This window comes from Phyllopteryx taeniolatus, chromosome 20 (genome assembly GCF_024500385.1).
Source record: "Phyllopteryx taeniolatus isolate TA_2022b chromosome 20, UOR_Ptae_1.2, whole genome shotgun sequence".
NCBI lineage: Eukaryota > Metazoa > Chordata > Actinopteri > Syngnathiformes > Syngnathidae > Phyllopteryx > Phyllopteryx taeniolatus.
Window position 1 is genome coordinate 16,139,436 of NC_084521.1, and position 23,833 is coordinate 16,163,268.

The following is a 23,833-nucleotide window of genomic DNA, read 5'->3' on the forward strand; positions in this document are numbered from 1 at the left end:
TGAGGTTAATAATAACAAATATACATCTAAAACATCGTATTTTGATCAAATGATTGATGTGTCGTAGTTTCATAATGTTCCAGATGGACCAATTGTCCCCCCAAAACTGCTGAAAGAACAGGCCTGCACATGACCCACTTCGGAGCCATTTTTATCCATCCATCCATCCATTTTCTAGCGCTTATCTGAGGTCGGGTCGCGGGGTCAGTAGCTTTAGCGGGGACGCCCAGACTTCCCTCTCCCCAGCCACTTCCCCCAGCTCTTCCGGGGGGATCCCGAGGCGTTCCCGGGCCGGCCGAAGGACGTCGTCTCTGCAGCGTAGCCCGGGTCGTCCCCGGGGTCTCCTCCCGGTGGGGACGTGCCTGGAACACTGCGGTGCATATAAAAAAGTCAACACACCCCTGTTCAAATGCCGGGTTTTTGTCATGTCAAATAATTTTGACCAAGATAAATCATGTTCAAGCTTTTTCCACCATGACGGTGACCAAGAATTTGCACAACTCAACCGATTTATTTTTGTACGTGATTGACTTGGGCTCGCCGGTGAACTTGCTGCCTTCTTGTCCGGGTCACCATTGCAAAAGAGATCTTTTACCTGGTTAAATAAAGTTTGTCAGCTCCCTCCTCGAACTGGCATGTGGGGGGGGGGCTGTGTTACGCAATAACAGATGACATTCAAACTCGTGTTCAATGGGAGCCCCCGCTACTGTGATGCGTGCAGACGGCAAATATTCATGAACATGCACGTTTGTGACAATAAAGATGATGATTCTTCATTTCATTTTGTATTTTTTTTTTTATTGTTGTGTGACCCATTTCATTGTATATATTTCTTCACAGCGATCAATAATAGGCACTTTGAGACATCAATTCATTGCACTGTAGTATGTAAAAAAAAAGTTGCACACAACTTTTGAAAATACCTGGAAAAGAGTAGATCACAGTTATACTTATTGCTCCATCATTTTAAAATTCAAGTCATTATACAAATAAAACTATTAAGAATGAATGATGCGTAGGGATCGTGTGTGTGTAAAAGAGCAGATAGCAGTCGTTGGAACTAAAGGCTGTTATTTCCCAAAAGCTGATCAAATTGTATTTATATTTCTTATCTTTCGGGGTTGGCCCCATGTGACCCTGCACATAGCAAACAGATGGTGTGTTTTGGTCTTTGTTTAAAAAAAAGTACAAAGGTGTTTGCCTGTCGTAGCGATTGATCTCGCTTTTGCCACTTAATGCGGCAGAATCAATATCGAGTGCACGAGGGAGGTATTACATCGTTGAATTAGTCGCTTTTCCTCTTCTGTGCCCCCGAAGGGAGGGACGTCCCTCCACCGGTTGGGTTTTCACACAAACGCAAGCCCATGTCTTTTGTCACCGTCATTTCATACGATAACTCTTCACATTTGGTTCCTTGCGGGTCTAAACATCAAATCGAAATATGAACTTGTTTGAAACACTTCTTTTTCATGAATCGAGTTCAGTATAACGACTCCTGAAACAATTGGCAGCAGAGCTGAGGTCTTCCCCAAGACATTTTGACTGTCGTGGGGTGACATTTGGAATGAAACGATCAAACAAAAAGGGTATCCTTGAAAACTCGAATTTGATAGCATAAACAATATTTTAATAGTTTAAGTATCACTAAGCCAGACCTGTCGCAGAATTGACAATTATGTCAATTATTCGTTTTATTTTTTGCAGTATAGCTGATGCAATTGTAATAGTCCTTTGAATTACCCAGATCATTTTAAATGTATGTTTTTCTAAAAAAAAATGTTGAGTAAATTATTCATTCATTCATTCATTCATTGATCTTCCGTTCCGCTCCTCCTCACGCGGGTGGCGGGCGTGCTGGAGCCAATCCCAGCTATCTTCGGGCGAGAGGCGGGGTCCACCCTGAACCGGTCGCCGGCCGATCGCAGCCGATCGTACAAACAAACAACCGTTCGCACCTACGGGCAATTTAGAGCCCTCAATCAACCTTCCCGTGCATGTTTTTTGGCATGTGGGAGGAACCCGGAGCGCCCGGAGAAAAGCCACGCAGGCGCGGGGAGAACATGCAAACTCCGCGCAGGCGGGGCCGGGCATTGAACCCCGGTCCTCGGAACTGTGAGTCAGATGTGCTAACCATTTGTGCCACCGTGCCGCCTGAGTAAATTCTGCACAGCAACATTCGTGTCCGAACAATTTTGTGTTGAGTGCTACATTAACAAAGGTATTTTGTTGTAGCGAAACAAAAAAAGTGTACTAATTCAGCCGCTGGCTCTGATTGCGCCCGCCCCGCCCCGCCCCGCCCCGCAGACGTTATTAGCCATGAACCCTGACCTCCAGAGCCTTCAGCTCAGCCTCCACCTTTGCAGGTAGGTCAGCCCCTACCTGCTGGCTGAAGTACACTCTAAGCTCCTTGGTCTCGTTCTGCCAGAAGTGCTCGGGCACGTCGAACAGGGCGCCCATGTCCACGCTGCCGCCCAGCCCCCGGGTGTCGATGGCGCCGTCTTCCGGCAACCAGCCGATGACGCTCTTTTTGGCCGCCTCGTTGTCGCGCTCCCGGCCGCAGCGCTTGAAGATCCACTCGAGCACGCGGGCGTTTTCGCCGAATCCCGGCCAGAGGAAGGCACCGCTGGCGGGGTCCTTCCGGAACCAGTTGACGTGGAAGATCTTGGGCAGGTGAGTTGGCGCCTTTCGGGTCTCCATGCTTAACCAGTGAGCCAGATAGTCGCCGAAGTTGTAGCCAAAGAACGGACGCATGGCGAAGGGGTCGTGCATGATCACCTTCCCTGAAAATGAAAACATTTTGTATTGACGACCACTGAAATGACATTCGGAACTTGGCTGTCACTCAGGATTTGACGCCGAGTGCTCGGCACTGGTGTGTGTGCGTGTGCGCGTGTGTACCTTTATGCTCAGCGGCCGCTGTGGCCTCAGACCTCATTGCAGCCCCAACAAACACGCCGTGTTGCCAGTTGAAAGACTCGTAGACCAGAGGAACTCCTGATGACAACATTTCATCATGGAAAACACTTTTTGGTTGTTTTGAACAAAGACAAAAAAAATAGGGTAGCAAATGTGGACCCTGTTTTGTGCGACAACAGAAATGTCCCTGTTTGGTGTTTTTGTCTATAACTGGACGCGATGGCGTCACCCACCTTGCGGCCTCCGACCGCCGAAGATGATGGCGTCGATAGGAACGCCCTCTTCGCTCTCCCATTGAGGGTCAATGATGGGGCACTGAGCTGCCGGCGCGCAGAAGCGCGAGTTGGCGTGAGCGCAAGGCGTGCCACTTCCTGTTTACCGCAGAGAAAACAAACATTTGCCTCTAATCTCCACCATTTCAAATCCCATTTCACTTATTTAGAGGATCCAAAATGTAGCGTATGTGCGCAAAAGAGTCGAAATCATTTGATGCGTGCTGTCAATGAATCGGCGACGCTTCCATTTTGCAAGTAGGAAGAACGTGAAAAGCATTCCGCCTCCTGGCTGGAATCTGGACCCCGTGCCCCTCGCATGTTGTTGTTGTGCGTTGACAAGTTCAACATGCACATTGAACTTGAGCTCAAAGCAAACATCCCGTCTGCGTCACGCCGTCGAGTTCCGCAGGACACTTTTGAACTGTGATTAATCACAGGCACCAAATGTACTTTAGCGCACACAGTACCACCTTTGAACCCGGATTTGAACCCGGGTCCTCAGAACTGTGGGGCAGATGTGCTAACCGGTCGACCGCCGTGCCGCCTGTAAGTCATTATTTCTACAGCATTGCAAAGAATACCCGCGATAAGAAAGTGGGATATCCATCCCTCCATCCCTCCGTCCCTCCGTCCATTTTCTGAGCCGCGATTGCCGATGACGATACCTGGCTTCCAGGTTTTGCCGTGCCAGTCCGTCAACGTGACGCCAGCCGCGGGGGGATCGAGACCCTCCCACCACACCCCTCCGTCGCTGGTCTCGCCGACGTTGGTGAACACGGTGTTTCTGGCGATGGTGCTCATCGCATAAGGGTTGGTCTTGTCGGAGGTCCCCGGCGCCACGCCGAAAAAGCCATTCTCGGGATTGATGGCTCTCAGCTTCCCTGCGGAACGGAAAGGAGGTGAGACGAAGCGGCGCGCAGGAGAGTCCGAGTCCAGCTCCTCCCACCTCGGGCGTCGAACTTCATCCACGCGATGTCGTCGCCCACGCACTCCACCTTCCAGCCTGGCAGAGAGGGTTTCATCATTGCCAAGTTGGTTTTACCGCAGGCGCTCGGGAACGCTGCCGCCACGTAACGCTTCGCTCCCTGAGGGTTGGTGATGCCCAGGATCTGAGGAGGGAAGATTTGAAAAATGCCCCACCACACCAGCCGCACATCTAACACTACGAAACATACGTGTGTTTAAAAAGTGCGAGGTACTTTACACACAACATATTCAAGGTTGAAGTGGTTTAATAAGTTGTAATACGTTTTTTTTTTTTTTTTTTTATATGGTATGTGCCGAGAAAATACCGCCATATAGGTGTCATGCATTCTTCTTCTTCTTCTTTTCCCCTACTGCTCGCTATATTCTCACCAGCATGTGCTCCGCCAGCCACCCTTCATCCTTGGCGATGCGGGAGGCGATGCGCAGGGCAAAGCACTTCTTCCCCAGGAGGGAGTTTCCTCCGTAGCCGCTGCCGTACGACAAGATTTGCCTGGTGTCCGGCAAGTGGGAGATTAACACCTTGTCTGGGTCGCAGGGCCACGCGTTGACCAGCGGCGCTGAAAAGGGCAAACGTACCCACGCGGAGGTCAAAACCCGACACAAGGCGTGCACGGCATTTCCCGATACTCGCGCTGCTCTGTCCCTACTTCGTCTGTTATCTTTCAACAATATGAATCCAATTTCAATTGGTGAAAAGTTTCTGAACAGAATGGGTGACGAAGGGCAGCCTCGGCGGAGTCCAACCCTCACCGGGAACGAGACCGGCTTACTGCCGGATATGCGGACCGAACTCTGACTCCGGTCGTCCGGGGACCGAACAGCCCGTATCAGGGGGTTCGGTACCCCGTACTCCCGAAGCACCCCCCGCGGGACCCCCCGAGGGACACGGTCGAACGCCTTCTCCGAGTCCTCAAAACACATGTAGACTGGTTGGGCCGACTCCCACGCCCCCTCGAGGACCCCGCGAGGGTGACGAGCCGGTCCACTGTTCGAGGGGAATATAATTGAGCTCACGTTAATTTTTTCCAGTATTTAACCATTCATTCATCTTCCGTAATGCTTATCCATACTCGGGTCGGGGGCGTGCCGGAGCCTATGCCAACTACCTTCGGGCGAGAGGCGGGGTACGCCCTGAACCGGTCGCCGGCCAATCGCAGAGTACATAAAAACAAACAACAATTGGCACTCGCATTCACTCCGGCGGGAAATTTAGAGTCTTCAATTAAGCTACCGCTGCGATTGGCCGGCAACCAGTTCAGGGCGTACCCCGCCTCTCGCCCGAAGATAGCCGAGATAGGCTCCGGCCCGCCCGCGACCCGTCCCGCCAGTATTTAATACAATTCTATGGATCTGTCTGACAAGACAATAAACATTGAAGTCACTGATGACATCAGCGTTAGGATTCTCCAATATCACTGAAATGCACACGAAACAAAGCACGTAATATGATGTCATATAACGGCTACCTTTCAGCGGAAAAGGCCGCCCTAAAGAGTGCTGGCAACGGACAAACTCGACTCCCTCAGCCAGCTTATTCAGAACAGGCGTGCCCATACGGGTCATGATGCCCATACTGGCCACGACGTATGGCGAGTCAGTCACCTGAAAGAAATACAACATGTGCCTCTTTACTTTACAGCGCGTAGAAATGGAATCCCACGCTAAAGGGACGTCATGCAGTACCTGAACGCCATATTTTGCAAGACTGGAACCCACTGGACCCATACTGAAAGGAATAACATACATGGTGCGACCTGCACGGTGGAGGAAGAGCACAAAAGCAACGCGTCAGCTTTTCCCTGGAGGGGAGGGCACCAAAGCCAATCATTGGTCGACGGCCGACGGTGAAAGATCGCAGACGCGCTATATCGCAGATTTGTTTGTAAGTGTTGCTACGGTGGCAAATACATGTGATGCGGCTCGGCAAAGCGAAGGTCCGCTGGCGGCCGATCCCGGCCCGCGGCTCAGCGTTTTTGTTTGCCGGTCACACGGGCGACGTGTCCAAAATGAGGGCGTCTAGGGAACGCGCTCGGAAATGTCGGGGACATAAAGCGACGTGACACTTTTGGCCGGGAGATCGATGGGATGCCTGCGCGCGAAAGGTCGAGACCGTGTTCGTTCCGGGATAAGACGTTTTCCAACATGCCTGCCATGCACCCCGGGAAACGCTCCCGTCTCGCTTTCTGCCAGTCGGATTGGCTCATCCAGCTGCCCAGTTGGCTCTTGACTCCTTCGGCAGGGATGGGGATGGCGTCTCGCTGGCTCTCGGTCACGATTACCGTCTTGCTCTCCACCCGGGCCACGTCTTTTGGGTCCGTGCGCGCCAGCCAGCTGTCACAAACGTGACGAGTTGCAGTCTTACTACCGAGGCTAAACTTTCAGCGCGCAAAGTGCGAATGCAACTCAACTTACCAGTTTTCATATTTGGGGAGCTTCTTGACCATCCCTTCCTTCTCCAGGCCTGCCAGGATATCGGCCATCTCCTCCGACGTGCCCGTCACGACATGCACGCCGCTGGGCTTGCACTCGTCCGCCGCGCCCTTCACAAACTCTGCCACATCAGGGGGCAGCGAGGGGATGGAGGCCAGGGAGCGTAAACCCAGACCGGCGCCGACACCCCCCTTTCTGAAACAGACATTAAGTCGAGGGAATGTTTGCACCCACGTACGCGGACGTTTACTGGACATGCAAATCACGGAGAAAGCCCTGTTCTAGTTTTTCGACTGTTTGTTTTCTATGCACTCGGCAAAGCAGGTTTTTCTGCGTTCATGCTTTGGATTCCTGCCAAAGGCCCATCATGCACACGTCACGCCCAAAAATGCCACAACACGCACACACACACACAACAATACAGTAACGCGTTCTCTGCGAACAGTTATGTTGTCCTTCGATAATCCCCCGTTGTTTCGCCTTCCACCAGTTGCAGCCTGACGGATTTATCGTTCAAGCAGAGCTGCAGTCAAATGTTTGATTTCTGCTTTATAGAAGTTTTATGTCGATGACTGACTGTGACTTCTAGTCCATCAAACTGCAATTTTTGCATCGTAGTTTTATCATTCTAAAAAAAATAACAAATTATTTGTGTTCAGTGTGATTCACTCAAACAAAGTAAAAGTGTATGACTTCTATTTTGTTTATGTATGCTAAATTACAATGCCAATAAATTAATGTTCGTCTACGGGATTCATCGGGAGGACTTTTTCTTTTTCTTTCTCTTCGTACTCCATTTGGGACCATCCCACGGTGTTTCAGTTTGGCACTTTTTTGGAGTTCAACGTTATTTCTGTTTGAAACAAAAAAAGACCAAAAGAAACAAAACAAAAAAAAAAATCACATTATTTCGTGCATCCCACAATAGCGTCTTTTCCACTCTTTTAGCTTTATCGCCTTCTTACCTTTTTTTTTTTTTTTTAACTTTGTGCTACTTTATACATGTAAGTAATTTAAAGAATGATAATTATTAGTGATGCAGCAAAATGAAAATTGTAAAGCAATTCTAATTGGGAAAACTCCCAATCCTTTTCTATGCGCCTTTTGTCTTTTCTGGACTCGGGACGCAACGCTGAAATATACTTTACGTTCGCATACCAACCGTTAGCATTTTAGCAACAACCATTCAGAGTTGTGCCATTGAAACCATCTTGTTGAGGTCAAAGTTTAAAATAGTTCCCCAAGCGAATCCCGACTTGCAATAAAACGTTCACAAATGCGTGCATTCCATCTGCAGGCCCATTCGGGAAATTATGGTTACATTAATATTATAGTCATTAGATTATTATATTCTAACTGCATATTTACTTTCTGGATTTTTTTTTTTTTTTAATTAAAAACAACTATGCTATAAACAAACAATTCAACATTTTTTTTTTAAATAAAAATTGTTCTTCAACACCCCATCGATGTGGCCCACTCTGACTTAAGGGTGTAATGTGTGTTACATACAACAACAACAACAACAACAAAAGCATGCTATGTAGGAAAATCAGACATTTGCAATTGTTTATTGGAAATACAATATTTTGGTGCCACGTAACATTTCTTCTCACTGTTCACTCGAAATAAGCTCAGCTCCTAAATTCACCAAACCTGCCCAGATTTTGAGACTTCCGGGAGCCGCGTCGATTGGCGCGCTTCGCGAGAGACTCTCGCCGACCTTCGGACACCTTCTCGCACGCTCAACGCGAATGACTGTGAAGCTCGGCGAGCAGGTGTGGGACTTGCGGTGGCGGTGAATGCAGCTGAAGACGAGGCCGTTCCTCACCTCGCTCCGCCATCTTGCTCATCTGAGGGTCGCAAAACAGGACATTAGCAACACATTCATGGTTTCCCTACCATTGGAAGACCTTCCTTTCTTACAGTCATCTTTCCTAGATTATTGATTTTTATTGAGCATATCAACATACATGTTATTCATCCCTAAGTTATTTTCTAGAATAATACAAAAGGAAAATAACATCATTCAGCAGTTGACATGTTCAAAGGGAATTGGAAATTTCAAAAAAAAACTTCTCTAGCCCTTCCCCTTGTTGTCTATACGTTTGGACTCATATCGTTCAAATACTCAAAACAGGTTATTCATATGCAGTACCGTGATGTATATTACACGCAGAAGATTTCGATTCAAGTACTGAATCGTTGAACAATGTGTTATGTCTGTGCTGGAATGATGACATTTTTATGTTCATAGTGAGCAGCATGTCACATATGAACTGTTCGGAAAAAGGTCAAAATACACGTTGCCTGACTAAAGTGTTGTGTCCTCCTTACACGTGAAAACCTACCTGAGTTTCTGGCGACATTGCTCTCGATCCTCCTTAGCGCCCCGCGACTCTTCTCCGTAGGTTTGTCGTAGTCGTAGCCCAACGGCAAACTAGGATGCGCCGTTTTCCTCCGTGGGCTTTTTGTCCACAAAAAGAAAGGAGCACACGTACAACATTGTAGGCGTGTTGTTGTTTTGGTTTTGTTTTTTTCAGCCACTTGACATCCTTCTGGCTTCCTCATCCCCGGGTCGGAGGTGGAATTGTACCAATTCTCTCTTTGCTCGGCCAGGGTGGACGTTCCAAACTAAAACTGGGCCTAAAAGTCGACGAACTCGGGTAAATCGACCGCAAAAATTGGTTTGGGTGTCGAAACTCCGCTGGAATCGTGTTTTCGCCGGGACCGTGTTGACGCGAGCCACCGTCTACGTTTTTCACACGGACATCACTTGCAGATGCACGCACGTCGTGAAATTGCCAATACGGCCGCCACAGAGGTATGACTGCTGGCGCGTGCGGAGCGCGAGCACACGCAGCATGCTCGGAAGCGTGCGGGGCGAACGAACAGGGAGCGACCCCATCTTTCAAGCATAAACACAAACACAAAATACTCACACGAGTGCTCACATTTACTCCAGAAGACCACTTGTGAGTCATCACAAAGCATGGAAGAGAATGACGTGGCGAAAAGAAAGAATGCACAATGAAGACACAAGTCACTCAAGTCGCTTCTCTCCAGTCCTCATCTGACAAGTTTTAACACCAAACAAATATTTTTTTTGCAATCATTCAACATTTGATGCATGCTAAAACACACACACATATTGATTTACCATCATTTATTGTGTATAATGCGCATTCCCCCCACCCCCCCAAAAAAAAAATTGTCAAATGTCAATAATGCGCATTATACATGAGTACAGGGGAAAATGGGGGGAAAAAAACTTTCACATTTTACAAATGTATGCTACCATCTAGAGGTTCTGAAAAAGCTGTACACTTTCATTCCAATATGCCACCGCCACCTAGAGGTTATGAAAAAGTTGTACACTTCCATTCCAATATGCCACCGCCACCTAGAGGTTATGAAAAAGTTGTACACTTTCATTCTAGTATGCCACCGCCACCTAGAGGTTATGAAAAAGGTGTAGCCTACACTTTTATTCCAATATGACATGGGTACGTATGACAGCATATATGTACAGTTGTGCTCATTAGTTTACATACCCTGGCAGAATTTCTGAAATACTGTTGTTGTTGTTGTTTTATATAATACGACTGATGACTGAACAACCACCATCAATAATTTCTTTATGGTTATGTTTTGTTTAATGTTAATGCTTTTCTGGAATGCTTGGCAGTTTAATTTGAATCCCATTAAAAGAAAATTCAATGTGTTTCGCCTGGTCCTTCGTGTTTTCTTGAAAGAATTGTACCCATCTTACAAATTCTGCCTGGGTAATCAAACATATGAGCACAACTGTGTGTTTCCTCATTTATTAAATAAAAGTAGGGCTGTGAATTTCAAAATAAGAGCAAGTAAATCAAAAGAAAGTATTATGTGTTCAAATAAAGTGCTTACCTTCAGATTAATTATTTGAAAAAACTGACAAAATACAGATAATACTTCGTGTTTTGATTATATGGGTATAAGCAAAATCGTGCATTGTGAAAATGCATTATACATAGGTAGAAGTGTTTTCCAGAATTTTCAACTGAGGGTGCGTATTATACATGAGCGCGCATTATATATGAGAAATTACGGTACTGCATTCATTCAAGTCTGTTCTGCAACAGAGTAATGCTCCCAAAGCAATTTCACATTAAGTCCTGCAAGTTGTATATTTCATATTTGCTTAATATATGCTGTAAATTAAAAATACACTAATTTTCCACAGTTTAAGACTGTTATGAGTTAGTTTTTGGGTAAAAATAATGACAACCTTATTCTAGTAAGTATTTTTTTTTCCCCTTGACAGAAAAATCTAACTTTTTTCCCCCAGATAGAAGACAAAAATACCACTTTTTACTTGTAAGATTATGACATTTATCTAAAGGATAAGAATCCCCTGTCAGAAGGCGTTTCAACTACCACCTCCGGCAGAACTTCACCCACGTCTCGGGGGAGGCGGGGGACATTGAGTCCGAGTGGACCATGTTCCGTGCCCGCATCGCGGAGGCGGCCGACCGGCGCTGTGGCCATAAAATGGTCGGTGCCCGTCGTGGCGGCAATCCCCGAACACGTTGGTGGACACCAACGGTGAGGGATGCCGTTAAACTGAAGGAGGAGTCCTATCGGGCCTTCTTGGCCTGTGGGACTCCTGAGGCAGCTGATGGGTACCGGCTGGCCAAGCGGAAGGCAGCTTTGGTGGTTGCTGAGGCAAAAACTCGGACGTGGGAGGAGTTCGGTGAGGCAATGGAGAACGACTTCCGGATGGCTTCGAGGAAATTCTGGTCCACCCTCCGGTGTCTCAGGAGGGGGAAGCAGTGCACCATCAACACTGTGTACAGTGGGGGTGGGGCGCTGCTGACCTCGACTCAGGACGTTGTGAGTCGGTGGGGAGAATACTTTGAAGACCTCGGGGACAGTGCCTCTGGCTTGGCAGACTGGGGTGGTGGTCCCCCTTTTTAAGAAGGGGGACCGGAGGGTGTGTTCCAACTACAGGGGGATCACGCTCCTCAGCCTCCCTGGTAAGGTCTATTCAGGGGTGCTGGAGAGGAGGGTCCGTCTGGAAGTTGAATCTCAAGATTCAGGAGGAGCAGTGTGGTTTCGTCCTGGCCGTGGAACAGTGGACCAGCTCGTCACCCTCGCAGGGTCTTCGAGGGTGCGTGGGAGTTCGCCCAACCAGTTTACATGTGTTTTGTGGACTTGGAGAAGGCGTTCGACCGTGTCCCTCGGGGAGTCCTGTGGGGGGTGCTTCGGGAGTATGAGGTACCGAACTCCCTGATACGGGCTGTTCGGTCCCTGAACGACCGGTGTCAGAGTTTGTTCCGCACTGCCGGCAGCAAGTCGGACTCGTTTCCGGTGAGGGTTGGACTACACCAAGGCTGCCCTTTGTCACCGATTCTGTTCATAACTTTTATAGACAGAATTTCTAGGCACAGCCGAGTCGTGGAGGGGGTCCGGTTTGGTGGCCTCAGTATTGCATCTCTGGTTTTTGCAGTTGATGTGGTTCTGTTGGCTTCATCAAGCCAACCACTGGAGTGGTTCGTAGCAGAGTGTGAAGCGGCTTGGATGAAAATTAGCACCTCCAAATCTGAGACCATGGTTCTCTGTCGGAAAAAGGTGGAGTGCGCTCTCCAAATCGGGGATGATCTTCTGCCTCTAGTGGAGGAGTTCAAATATCTTGGGGTCTTGTTCACGAGTGAGGGAAGAATGGAACGGGCGATCGACAGGCGGATCGGTGCGGCGTCTGCAGTGATGCGGACTTTGCATCGGTCTGTTGTGGTAAAGACGGAGCTAAGCCGAAAGGCGAAGCTCTCCATTTACCGGTCGATCTACGTTGCTACCCTCACCTATGGTCACGAGTTGTGGGTCGTGACCCAAAGAACGAGATCCCGGATACAAGAGGCCGGAATGAGTGTCCGAGCTCTCCCTTAGAGATGAGGTGAGAAGCTCGGTCATCCGGGAGGATCACAGAGTAGAGCCGCTGCTCCTCCGCATCGAGAGGAGCCAGATGAGGTGGCCGGGGCATCTGATTCGGATGCCTCCCGGACGCCTCACCGGTGAGGTGTTCCGGGCACGTCCCACCGGGAGGAGACCCCGGAGACGACCCAGAACACGCCGGAGAGACTACGTAACTCGCCTTGCCTGGGAACGTCTCGGGATCCGCTCGGAAGAGCTGGATGAAGTGACTGGGGAGAGGGAAGTCTGGGCGTCCCTGCTAAAGCTACTGCCTCCGCGACCCGACCTCGGATAAGCGGTAGAAAATGAATGAATGAATGAATGAATGATGCCTTTTTGAATTATTATTTTTTTTTTATAGGTAGGTACTTCTTGTATTTGGCACGTCAGGTCATCTGATGTGCCTTCGAGTGCACTAATATTAAAGTTTTTAGTTCACGTTGATGATGTCATTCTGGAACTTGTGTGGTGTACATTACCAAGTAATGGGTACGGTTACGCTAATGCTCTTTTTGTACTGTGGGTAAGTGACGCTCACTGTGCTCAAAGTAACTCAAAAGTGACTTAGAATCCAACTTAGTTACTTTTGAAATCAAGTCATCAGTAAAGTAACTAAGTTAAAGTTTCAAGGTAACCGTGACAGCACCGCCCCTTGAATCGAGAAAACGAGTCGCATCGGCGGCACACTTTGAAATTGTGCTTTTTCCTCCTTCTTAGATCTGAACGGAATGCAGAAGAGATCACGAGCCAGAATGGGAATGTTTTGTTCGTGGATTCAGAGGGGGGCGGCGGTCACGGGCACGCGTGGAAATCCTGACGTGGCAGTCGACGAAGGAGACAGACGGTGAAGTGACAGAGGATGACAAAAACAATATTTTTTTAGCAGATATTGTGTAGCATGCATTTGTACGTTTTTGTGTTGTTTTCCCATGGCTATTTGACAACATTTCGTTTTTTGATTTTTGGGAAATAATTTATGACTTGAAGAGCGATAGGATGTTTACGCAGCAACCATTTTGTGCACTTTTCTGCACTGAATGAAGGGATGGAATTGTTTTTAAAGTTCTTATCCGATTCATCGAAAAAGAATCGACAGATTAATCGATTATTAAAACAACCCTTAGTTCCTGCCCTGTTCAAAAATAGCTTCTGAAAGCGTGCCTCTCATACTTTTTAGACATAACTATTCATGTTTACATGCCTTTCAGAGAATCTCAATAAGAAACTGAGGGTGAACACAACTGCATGTACGAAATTGTGCAATCATATCAAAACACAAATCTCTTCTTTTGGGAAAGTGCAACATCAATACTTTGTCTTCTTATGAGTAAATGAAGGCTGCAGACCAAAGCAACTAGAACAGTTTTAGCAGTCTGAATGACGCTATAATTTGTTTCTACTACCTGGACCATGACCCACCGGAAATGGCTGCGCGACCCACTTTTGGGTCCCGACCCACCAGTTCAGAATCCCAAAGCAAATGAGGCGTTCGGGATTATTTTTATTATTATCATTATTTTATTTTTTTAACAGTCTGATATATAAAAAAAAAATAACTGTGACACGAATCAAAACATAATTAGCCCCATGTTTAAAAGACTACAAATTAAGTCAATAGCTCTTACCTTCGTACAAACTTCAGGAAGAGGCAAGACATCTTCGGTGCAAAAAAAAAAAAAATAATAATAATAATAATAATAACAATAATAAATAAATCAAATCAAAAAGTTCAACCGGGTTATTAAAAACAGAACAAAAGACGCAGGGAAAGCAGCTCGAAGGCAAACGAAGGCAGTGGTCGGTTCGAGCCGGTCGCGGCTCATATCTGGACTCGCGGGGGACCTTGCACTTTGCACTTTGCCCTTTGCTCCGCGTGGACGTTCACACACAGCGGCGAAGCGCATACACGCTAACCCCCTCGCCTCCTCTTGTGACAGTTGGCTGAAGCTTCGCAACAACACCAAACAAACAAAAAAAGTCGCTTTGGGCGAAATGAATGAGGTAGAGGAGCGCAAAATATGTCCACAAGTGGTTTTCACTTCCACGCGGCTTGCGTCGTCATTGTCGTGTCTTCGCTCGCTCCTCCCCCCGAAGTCGAAGCGGCCGCCGGCTGACGCAAGTTTCCTGACTTGCTTGCAGCAGCAACGACTCAACAACCTATCGGGAAGGACGCGGCCTCGCGCTCTTCTAAATATAGATATATAGATATAGACATATAGAAATACAGATACTGGGAGGCGGCATATACGCGCTTGAACCCGGAAGTAGATCTTCCACGTGGATGCCAACGAACTGGCACGCAAACATCTGCAAGCGCATACACAAAACACACACACGACGCTGAGCGGCCGCTTTTAACACAGGGGCGTCAACTAACTTTTGTGGGGGGGCAGGGGGGGCACAGGATGTGAATTTGTGAGGTGAAAAGACTGAGGAATTGCTTTGCAAAATACTGTGCAAAAGTTTTGAGTGTTATTTCAGTTTGTTCACGTGTTTCATACAGTATACGAAAACGGAAAGTTTGTTTACGGCATTGTTATTATTTGCAAATATACAGTGTTGGAAACATGACTGGAAAAGTAGTTAGTTACAATAATAAGTTCGCCTGTAGAAAATGTAATAGTAGTGTAACTATTTGCAGTTACTTTCTCAGAGTAACATTTGATTATATTTGCATTAGTTCTCGTAATTTTGAATGACCGCATCAACAGGACCCTCGGCTGTTTATCACTCACCATCTGCCTCCGCCTGCTCTTGGGTCCAGCTGCTCCCCACACGTGACCGAGGGAAGGATCTGGAATCGGTGGTGACCAGGATGTAGAGGGACAATTGTCAGTATCACCACACTAGTGGAACACTTTCATTGCTCTATGACTCTCCAAGCTCGCGTTATTTACCGAACGTGCTGTATATCTGTCATAGTGGCGGTTTATTGTTCTTAAGAGTGACTCCAACTACCGGAGAGAAATCCCTTGCATGTCTTGTAACGTGCTTGGCCGTTAAAGCTGACTGTGCAAATGTGAACTACTCAGCTATTGTATTTTTATGTCGGTCGTGATGGTTGTGCTCGGAGGGAGAAATATTTCTTGAGGGGGAACTTTGTGTATCAAGTTTGAGAACCATTGGTCTATTGTCTTCAATTTGGAGGAGATTATTGGCCCATCCAAGCCCACTTCAAAAGCGTCGCGTCACATGCTTAATCATATGACTTGAATGATCGTTAAATCGCCGGGTTTTCATGCGCCAATTTGACTCCCACGATGGCTCCCTGCAGGGCCCTCAAATCCTCTCTATCGCTTTCTTGTCCCGAAGATTTTGACAAAAACTAATCTAATAACGATCGACGGTATAATCTGCTGGGATTCCGACACATTTTTAAAAAATTGGTTTCCTCCCACGTGCCCAAAAACGTGCGTGTGAGGTTAACTGAAGACTCTAAATTGTCCTCAGCTGTAAATGAATGGTGGCGAGAGCTCTACTTCCATTCCTGGCACAAAGTGACCACCACAACAACCTTCAATGTCTCTAAAAAGTCAGCTGAGCTGTTAAATGCAAGGCGGGCTAGATAAGCTCCGTTTCTACCCGAAACATGAAAAAAAACAATGCACATATCAACAGTTGCTGCATTATATATATATATACATATATATTTTTCCCCTACATTCAGTACGGCTTCTTGGAGGACCTCACAAAATTGAAATGGCATCGATACAAATGGTCAGGACAACTTAATCTTTATTTAATCAGCGTGTAGCTAGCGAGGGATGGTGAATTGTCCCCGTGTGCTTGCAACATTTGCACAGCGTGTGCCGTATTCCTCGGCCACACTGACTTGCCTGACAAAAAAAAAAAAAACATCGAGTTCTTATCAGCCGTTCGGTCAAACCGAACAATCAACCCCTCGCGTGGTCCTCGCTTGTCAGCGGAAGCGAGTGCGGCCTTTGCCCTTTGGTTCCTAGCGCGACGAAGCGCACACATTTAATGAGTGACTTATGATGTCCGCCACACAAATGCGGCATGTTAAGTTCAGTTTATGTTGTCCTTTTCTCTAGAAAAAAAAAAAAAAAAAAAACATGCAAAGATTGTTAGAGATGTACAAACAAACAGTACAGTATTAACGAAACTGCTCTCCATGGAGCAACATAGGATGTCGATTGGCTGGCGACCAGTAGGGGGGGTACCTTGCGGGAGACACAAGGGTAAACGCAAGCATTTGGAGTTAAGTGCTAGTTAGTTCCACAGGCTAGCAACTTTACTGTGTGCTAGGTCAGTAGCACTAGCTAGTGGGCACGGAATATCATCGGCATCATGGAAGAAAACGCGTGGTGAACAGCTGCACTGCTTCATAGAGAAAGCAGTTTGTCAAAATGTTCCCTGCTTATTTAGTACATATGTAGAAACAAGAACAAAATTCAATAAATAAATAAATAAAAAAAACAGCGGTCAACCACTACAAAAACAAAAATAAGCACATATACATGTGTGTATGTGTGAATTGCTATATTTGCAGGTATTAATAGGATAAACTGTATGGAAAATGTATGGCTGGATGAATATTATTTAGATTTTTGTTACACAAGAAGAAAAAAAGGAAGACGAGGAAACAACGTCGACTATAACTACAAGTCCCACAATGCACCGGGAGACGGAATGCCGGAAACCCCCACCGCCCCCTTCCCCAAAAAACATTTACTTTCGCTTTGACTTTTAATGCTGCGTAATAGCGGCGTCGAATTCCAACGAAGTGTGAGGATCGCTCATATTTCGTGGCGCTCACGTCGACTTGAAACACGCATCACTTCATTTGAAGTGGGGATTCCGACTTTAGAAGCATGGCCGCTATGGAAATTTGCACCGAGTCCAAGCAGCAGGTGAGCTCCGGCCAGTCGCACATTTCTATGGAGATCACAAAGTGGATTATAGAAAGTCGTTCGGTTGTGTAATGGGAGCCAGGAAGTAACACAGTCAAGATACTTTTGCATCTGCAGGTGGACGACTTCTCCAAGAAAGTCGCCAAAGAGGTAATGGACACAACGTACAATGTATTGACGTCATTCTCATACTGTTTGTCTCATTGTTTGCCTTGGATGGCAGCAGCGAGCGGGTGAATGTGAGGCTTTGTAAAGTGCTTTGGGCACCGTGACGGTGTAGCTAAAGCGCTATGCTATATAAATGCCAGTCGTTTACCATTTCATGCCAGAAATTCACAATAATGTATGTTTCATATATGTATATGATCTTTTTTTACATGATATGGTTTTCTCTCAAAATGAAAACAGGCAGAAGCGCTTGTCTCAACATTTTTCCCCCAGAAGATCGAAGAGCTGCAATTTCTCCTGAAGGTTAGTGTCCAAATCGCTAAAGACAAACATGCGCGTGTACAGTACTTTGTACGCAACATTTTTACGTTAAATACGTACGATATCTTCTGGACTCTCGCTTTGTCTGGTACTTCTCCGATTGTCCACCAATAAGCCGCTACGGGCCGATATTCCCGTCAACATTACGGTTACGTTTCCAATGGTGTCACTGGCGCTAAGAACTCCACTTAAATAGTGCAAATGGGACATTGTGGGTGAGAAGCGCACTAGAACAGGTCATGTTTTTTTCCCTCAATTTGTTTCTGGGGGATTTTAGAGGCGTTAGATGTGCTCATTCCATTTTTATTATTTTTTTTAATAAGATTCCACAGATGTCGGCCACTTGTCGCGTCGCTAGTATGGCACTGTGTGCATATACAGAAGTGTGAGACATTTCGGTTTTTAGAAACCTAACCAACTACAAGTTATTGGTCACTTTTGCCATCAGACCTCTTTTCGGTGCGATGACCCGGCGTCCCTGAAGGCACCGCTGGACATCCCCATCCCGAACCCTGAGAAGGAGGAGGCCAAACGCAAGAAGAAGGAGCAAGAGGAAAAGGAGGTAGGGAGCTCCCATGGGAAACAAATAATGGCGCACGCAAACAATGATTGGCTAGTTACCACGGCAACCAATCACTGCCCTGGGTGGAAATGATTGCTCGGTAAGAGATGACAAATGAAGTGCTTCCTTTTGTTGCAGAAGGAGGTGAAGAAAGACAAGAAAGAGGAGGAGGAAGATTCAGGTGAACTTTCAAGTCGTGAGCCACGACGGGGGAAATGATGTCTCTTATATGATTAAAATATTCCAATATTATGTATGTATAATATGCATTATGATAGCAATGCGCGATTACGTGGTTGCCATCTAGCAGCTGTGACGACTTGACTCATTTGAAAAGCATTTTTACACGCACAAAAGAACCCGGCCGGGTTACACGAGTGAACGCGGGATGTTTTCCACGCACCAGGGCCTCCTTGCGGACCCGTCTGCTGCAACGAGCGGGTCGAGACGCTCCTGAAGGAGGTCGGGCCTCAGATCCAGACACTGAAGGAGAAGATCAACACGGTCAGCCCCGACGCCGCTTGAGTCGTCTTGTTCGTATGAGATCTGTCAGTGAACAGATAACAGAAATTCTGGCCATAAACGTTAGGAGCGGAAGCGGTGGCATTTCTTTCTTGCCGCTGTTAATTTGGCTACTAATTAGATCCTTTTTAAAACTGAAATCCAAAAAAATTAGCACGTCTGTGGATCCTAATGAATTATAAACGCGTACACAAGTATTTATGGTCTGCGTTGTTACTAATTAGATCAATATGCTTTCATGCTGATGTCTACATTATTCATTTGCTTTTTTTAATCACTTCATTTTTCTTGCATGTTTCTGTGCCTACTTATGAAATTGTTTTTTAAAATAAATGATTTTCTTATTCTTTGGATATAAAGGAATTTTAAAATGAAATTCATATTTCTCTCTTGGTGCTTTCTGGTTACAATTATTATTAAATCAGTCTTTTTTTTGTACTTCGATACTAATTAGATTTATTTTCAATTAAATACTAATTATATAAATTACAATTTTATTCTTTGAGGTCTAATTACATTTTCATACGTTATTATTTTGTCTTTTGATAAATACAAGACATTTGAAATATTTTTTTTTACAGGTCGAGGTGCATACTAATTCTTTTTTTTTTTTAATGGTCTTATTTGAAGATTTAAGATTCCATTTTCCTTGCAGGTGACCATGTGGCTGCAACTTCAAATTCCCCAAATTGAAGACGGTAACAACTTTGGAGTTGCGGTGCAGGTCAGTAACCGAGAGCAACGTTTGCGTTCTTGCTGCAGTATTTTGGTTTCCTTTTTTTTTTTTTTTATTAGGAAAAAGTGTTTGAGATGTTGACAAACTCACGCACCAAGCTTGAGGGCTTCCAGACTCAGGTGTCAAAGTAAGCGGAATGTTTTGATACGTCACGTATTAGGTGTAGCTAATGACGTATTGTTTGAATAAAGCATGACGTAATCGCGTGTTGTCTTTGTTTTTCAGATATTACAGCGAGAGAGGTGACGCAGTGGCGAAAGCGTCGAAGACGCCTCATGTGGTCGGTAGCTCAACTAAAAACATTTTACACTACGGGAACTTGCCCAAGCTCAATTCCAATGAAGTTGGGATGTTGTGTCAAATGCAAATTCAAAACAGAATATCAATGATTTGCAAAAACCTTTTCAAGCTCTATTCAATTGAAGACGCTACAAAGACGAGATATTTTGTTTTTGCAAATATTCCCTCATTTTGAATTTGATGCCTCAAACACTTGAGAAACGTTTTGAGTTCTACACTTTCCAGCGGTTTTGTTCCGAACCCAGTCACACAAAACACTCGTGCAAGTGGTGAATTTGATAGAAAAGGTGTTTCTACGGGATAAAACACAGACAAACGGAAAAAAAAAAACCAAGGTAAAATTCAAAATGACACAATGTTTGCGACAATAACGTTCATCAGTTTGAACATTTAATATAGTATTGGGAGTGTATGCAATTGAGAATAGGTTGAAAAGGATTTGCAAATCATTGTAGCGTATTCTTTTTTTAATTTTTATTATTTTATTTTTTTACGTTTTATGCAACGTCCTAACTTCGTTGGAATAGCGGTTTGCACACGTTAAATAGTTGGTCACCTTGCTCTGTGCGCTCTACAGGGGGACTACCGGGAGCTGGTGCACGAGCTGGACGAGGCTCAGTACTTCGAGCTCCGCTTCGTGGTCATGGACATCTGCACCACATATGTAAGGGCTGACATTTACGGCTGCCTTTTATTAACTACCGCTTTCATATACATATTCCAGTGATCTCGCATGTCTGAAGTAGATGAAATACCCTATTTTCACAACCATAAGGCGCAACGTATTGAAAGGCGCAGTCTCAGTTACGGGGTCTATTTCTGTATTTAGCACATACGTTATTGGGTGCTGGATTCAGTGCTCATGTGAGCAATGACAGTGATATGTGGCATGCCCCCCCGAATACTTTTGGAAATATAGTGTATACGTATAAACGACAGATTTAACTGTAAGCATTTTAACTGGAGATGAATTGGATGCATCGCTGTACGTTGATATTGTCGGGACTTTCCGGGTATTGCGGCAAACAAAATCACGTGTCCTTCCGCCACCATTTCCGCCTCTAAACTTCTCATCTCTTGTGACGCCGCTTCTTTCACCAGGCCGCGCTCTATGACATCATCAACAAGAACTACGCCAAGATCAAGAGGCCCCGAGGAGACTGCAAAGCTCTCATCTACTGACGCACGCGCCCGGATGAGAGGCAATTGGAGCTCAGCTGACATACTGCCATTGATTGGAGCACATTTTGGAATACATAATTAAATCAAATAGAACATTTCTTGCAGTCGTCCTCTACTTTGTCTGGTTTTAGTATGATATGTTGACGGTAGGGGCACAGGAACTTCCCGAGCTACCCTGGTAGCTTGAGTTCCTCCTGGGGGGGAAAAAAAACAAAACACTACCAGGGTACGGAAGGATTATTTAGTTCTTGCTGGTGGGCACGGTCTTCGAGGGGGTGGGCTGTGCCGATGTAGACGTCACAGAACCGCCATCGCTGGATGTGTACAGCTGTATGCAAGGCTCGAAAGAAGAGGATTCAAATACATCGAAAAGCAGGATTTGTACATTTTTCCGTTGAGGCGGCGTAGGTTGGAGAAACCCGATGCCGCCTGTCTGCGAGAGGGAGGCCTCAACCCGCGTGGGCGGGCGCGCGCGCCTTCCTCGGCCAGGCCAGAGGAGCCGAACGCCGGCCGACGGGAACCCTCCAAAATTGGGAAAAAGAAAACAAACAACAACGAACATCCCAAGCAGGAGCTCCTCCGGTCTGCAGAAAATACCGCCTTTGCCATTGGGCAAGACAAGGAAATTAAGGCTGACTTTTTCTCCGTTTGGACGTTCACAGATAAACCTTTGCAATGTACAATGTTTTGGTTTTTTTTGGGGGGGGGGGAGATAATGCAGACACATTTACAGTTAAATATTTCAAACTGCTGTATTTAATAACTCAATAAGAGCTGTCCATGAAGTAATTCTTTACTTATTCTTCTTTATTAATTTATTGAACCTTACCCAGGTAAGGTATATATAATGCCGACCTGGCAAAATAAAAGCAAATACATACTGTATACAAAATTGTACGTGATATAATTACAATTTACATATTCCATTACATCAAAGCACTAGTGTAATGCTTGCTCTCTACATAAATACACATTTCTTCAGTTCTACATACAGAAGGTTTCCCAAAAAAATTTATATCATGGAAAAGTTGATTTAGTTCCATAATTGCATTCAAAGAGTTTAACGTTCGGCGGCACGGCGGTCGACTGGTTAAGGCGTCGGCCTCAACAGTTCTGGGGACCGGGGTTCAATCCGGTTTCCTCCCAAGTCCCAAAAACATGCATGCCAAGTTAGTTGACCAAGTTAGTTGACAACTCTAAATTGCCCGTAGGTGTGAATGGTTGGTTGTTTATGTGTACCCTGCGATTGGCTGGCGACCGGTTCAGGGTGTAAACTTCCTTCAATACAATAAATTTAAAAAAAAAAGTGGCAGGGTGCGCGGGGGCGGGGGGTTGTTTCTGGGCCCATGCGGCCTCCTCCGGGTGGCCGCCTTTGGGGCGCCCCGGGTCCCTCGAGGCGGGTGGTGTCCTGTCCAGTGGGCTGCTCTTGGGCCCGACCCCACCTCTCGGCTGGGTAGGATGGGGTCCTCAGTACCCGCGGTGCGGGCGCAGCAATCACAGGTCACTTCTGAAGGTCATTGTACATGCGAGACTGCATGTGCAATTTTAATGTAAATAGGCTTTAAATAACAGACCTGAACAGAACTTGTCAAGTCATGTAAGTTCGTCTTCAAAAGGCCCCAAGTCCTAAACGAGAAATGTAAGTCTTACTTGAGTCAAGTCATGTAACCCGAGTCCCCCACCGCTGCTATTTTGCTGGTTGGAAAAACAACCCAATTCCAAAGAAGCTGGGACTGTGTTGAACAATTATTTGCAAATCATGTTCGACCTATATTTAATTGAATACACCTTTATACAGTTTTAATACAGTTTTTGTTTTTCCCCAAACTAATCGGGAAACAAACGAACTGAAAGAGAAACAATCCTCTTTGTTTGCCAAGTATGTCAAAAAATACACAAGCAATGTGTCATCGGTAGTTGGCGCCGCTCTCGTACGACAACAGACACTCTGGAGACATACAGACATAAAAACACAAGTCACCGAGCAATAAAAGGTTACCAGTAATGTGGTAATGCCGGTACAATTATTATTATTATTATTTTGGGACAATTGTGGAGAAATGATACACAATTAGAACAGTTTGAAATGACTAATAGAACAATAGTCTGGTTCAATGAACATTGTGCAAATGGCGCAGACACTTCAAGAAATGTACGCAGTTTAAAGTGACTCGTAGTGCGATAATCTGGGACAATGTCGATTGTGCAAATGGCGCAGAGACTTCAAGCCCACGAGTGGCCAGTATTGGTCAACAACAAGATATGCAAGTAGTACAGAGTGGCGAAACTACTACAGTGAGTGCACGAGTAATGTATAATTGGCCCGACAACAATGTCAAGACAGATTGGCAGCAACCGTTTAAGAAGTTAATGGCAAGAGGGAAGAAGCTGTTGGAATGTCTGCTCCTTTTAGTTTGCAGCCATCGATCGCGCTTACCTGAGGGAAGGCGCCGGAAGAGCCGGTGACCGGGATGCGCCGGGTCCGAGAGGATTTTGCACGCTCTTGTCTCAGTTCTGGCGGCGTGCGCGTCCTCAACGGCGGTAGCGACAACGAGTGATGGAGCGAACAACACTGCCCGCGTCGGCACTGTGCCCAGCACACAAGAGTGAA

The 23,833-nt window shown here is 46.1% G+C and overlaps 2 protein-coding genes across 3 annotated transcripts; one reads left to right on the forward strand and one right to left on the reverse strand.

Moving 5' to 3' along the window:
- Positions 1-781: 781 nt before the first annotated feature.
- On the reverse strand, positions 782-14,728 carry pck2 (phosphoenolpyruvate carboxykinase 2 (mitochondrial)). 2 transcript variants are annotated; one of them, XM_061758951.1, is made up of 11 exons: positions 14,186-14,728; positions 6,591-6,803; positions 6,325-6,509; positions 5,862-5,932; positions 5,645-5,780; positions 4,548-4,735; positions 4,138-4,300; positions 3,857-4,072; positions 3,150-3,287; positions 2,899-2,994; positions 782-2,780 (listed from the first exon to the last, which is right to left on the reverse strand). In XM_061758951.1, the coding sequence occupies exons 1-11, from the start codon at positions 14,215-14,217 to the stop codon at positions 2,311-2,313; spliced, it is 1,908 nt and encodes a 635-aa protein (XP_061614935.1). In that variant the 5' UTR covers positions 14,218-14,728; the 3' UTR covers positions 782-2,310. The 2 variants fall into 2 exon arrangements, with proteins under 2 accessions (XP_061614935.1, XP_061614934.1); XM_061758950.1 differs by lacking the exon at positions 14,186-14,728 and having other exon boundaries at positions 6,591-7,952.
- A 2,491-nt stretch (positions 14,729-17,219) lies between these two features.
- psme1 (proteasome activator subunit 1) lies at positions 17,220-21,320 on the forward strand. Its single transcript, XM_061758961.1, has 11 exons — positions 17,220-17,431; positions 17,549-17,581; positions 17,840-17,902; positions 18,369-18,482; positions 18,621-18,663; positions 18,889-18,986; positions 19,660-19,728; positions 19,800-19,867; positions 19,966-20,020; positions 20,618-20,704; positions 21,142-21,320. The coding sequence occupies exons 1-11, from the start codon at positions 17,393-17,395 to the stop codon at positions 21,220-21,222; spliced, it is 750 nt and encodes a 249-aa protein (XP_061614945.1). The 5' UTR covers positions 17,220-17,392; the 3' UTR covers positions 21,223-21,320.
- The last annotated feature ends 2,513 nt before the right edge of the window (positions 21,321-23,833 follow it).

Coding starts and splice junctions, on each gene's coding strand:
- pck2 (XM_061758950.1), bottom strand. CDS start 6,865: ATGTCCAGTAAACGTCCGCGTACGTGGGTGCAAACATTCCCTCGACTT. Junction 5,781..5,861: donor TTGCAAAATATGGCGTTCAG/GTACTGCATGAC, acceptor TATTTCTTTCAG/GTGACTGACTCGCCATACGT. Junction 3,288..3,856: donor CGGCAAAACCTGGAAGCCAG/GTATCGTCATCG, acceptor TGCGGTAAACAG/GAAGTGGCACGCCTTGCGCT.
- psme1 (XM_061758961.1), top strand. CDS start 17,393: ATGGCCGCTATGGAAATTTGCACCGAGTCCAAGCAGCAG. Junction 17,582..17,839: donor CCAAGAAAGTCGCCAAAGAG/GTAATGGACACA, acceptor AAATGAAAACAG/GCAGAAGCGCTTGTCTCAAC. Junction 19,868..19,965: donor TTCCAGACTCAGGTGTCAAA/GTAAGCGGAATG, acceptor TTTGTTTTTCAG/ATATTACAGCGAGAGAGGTG.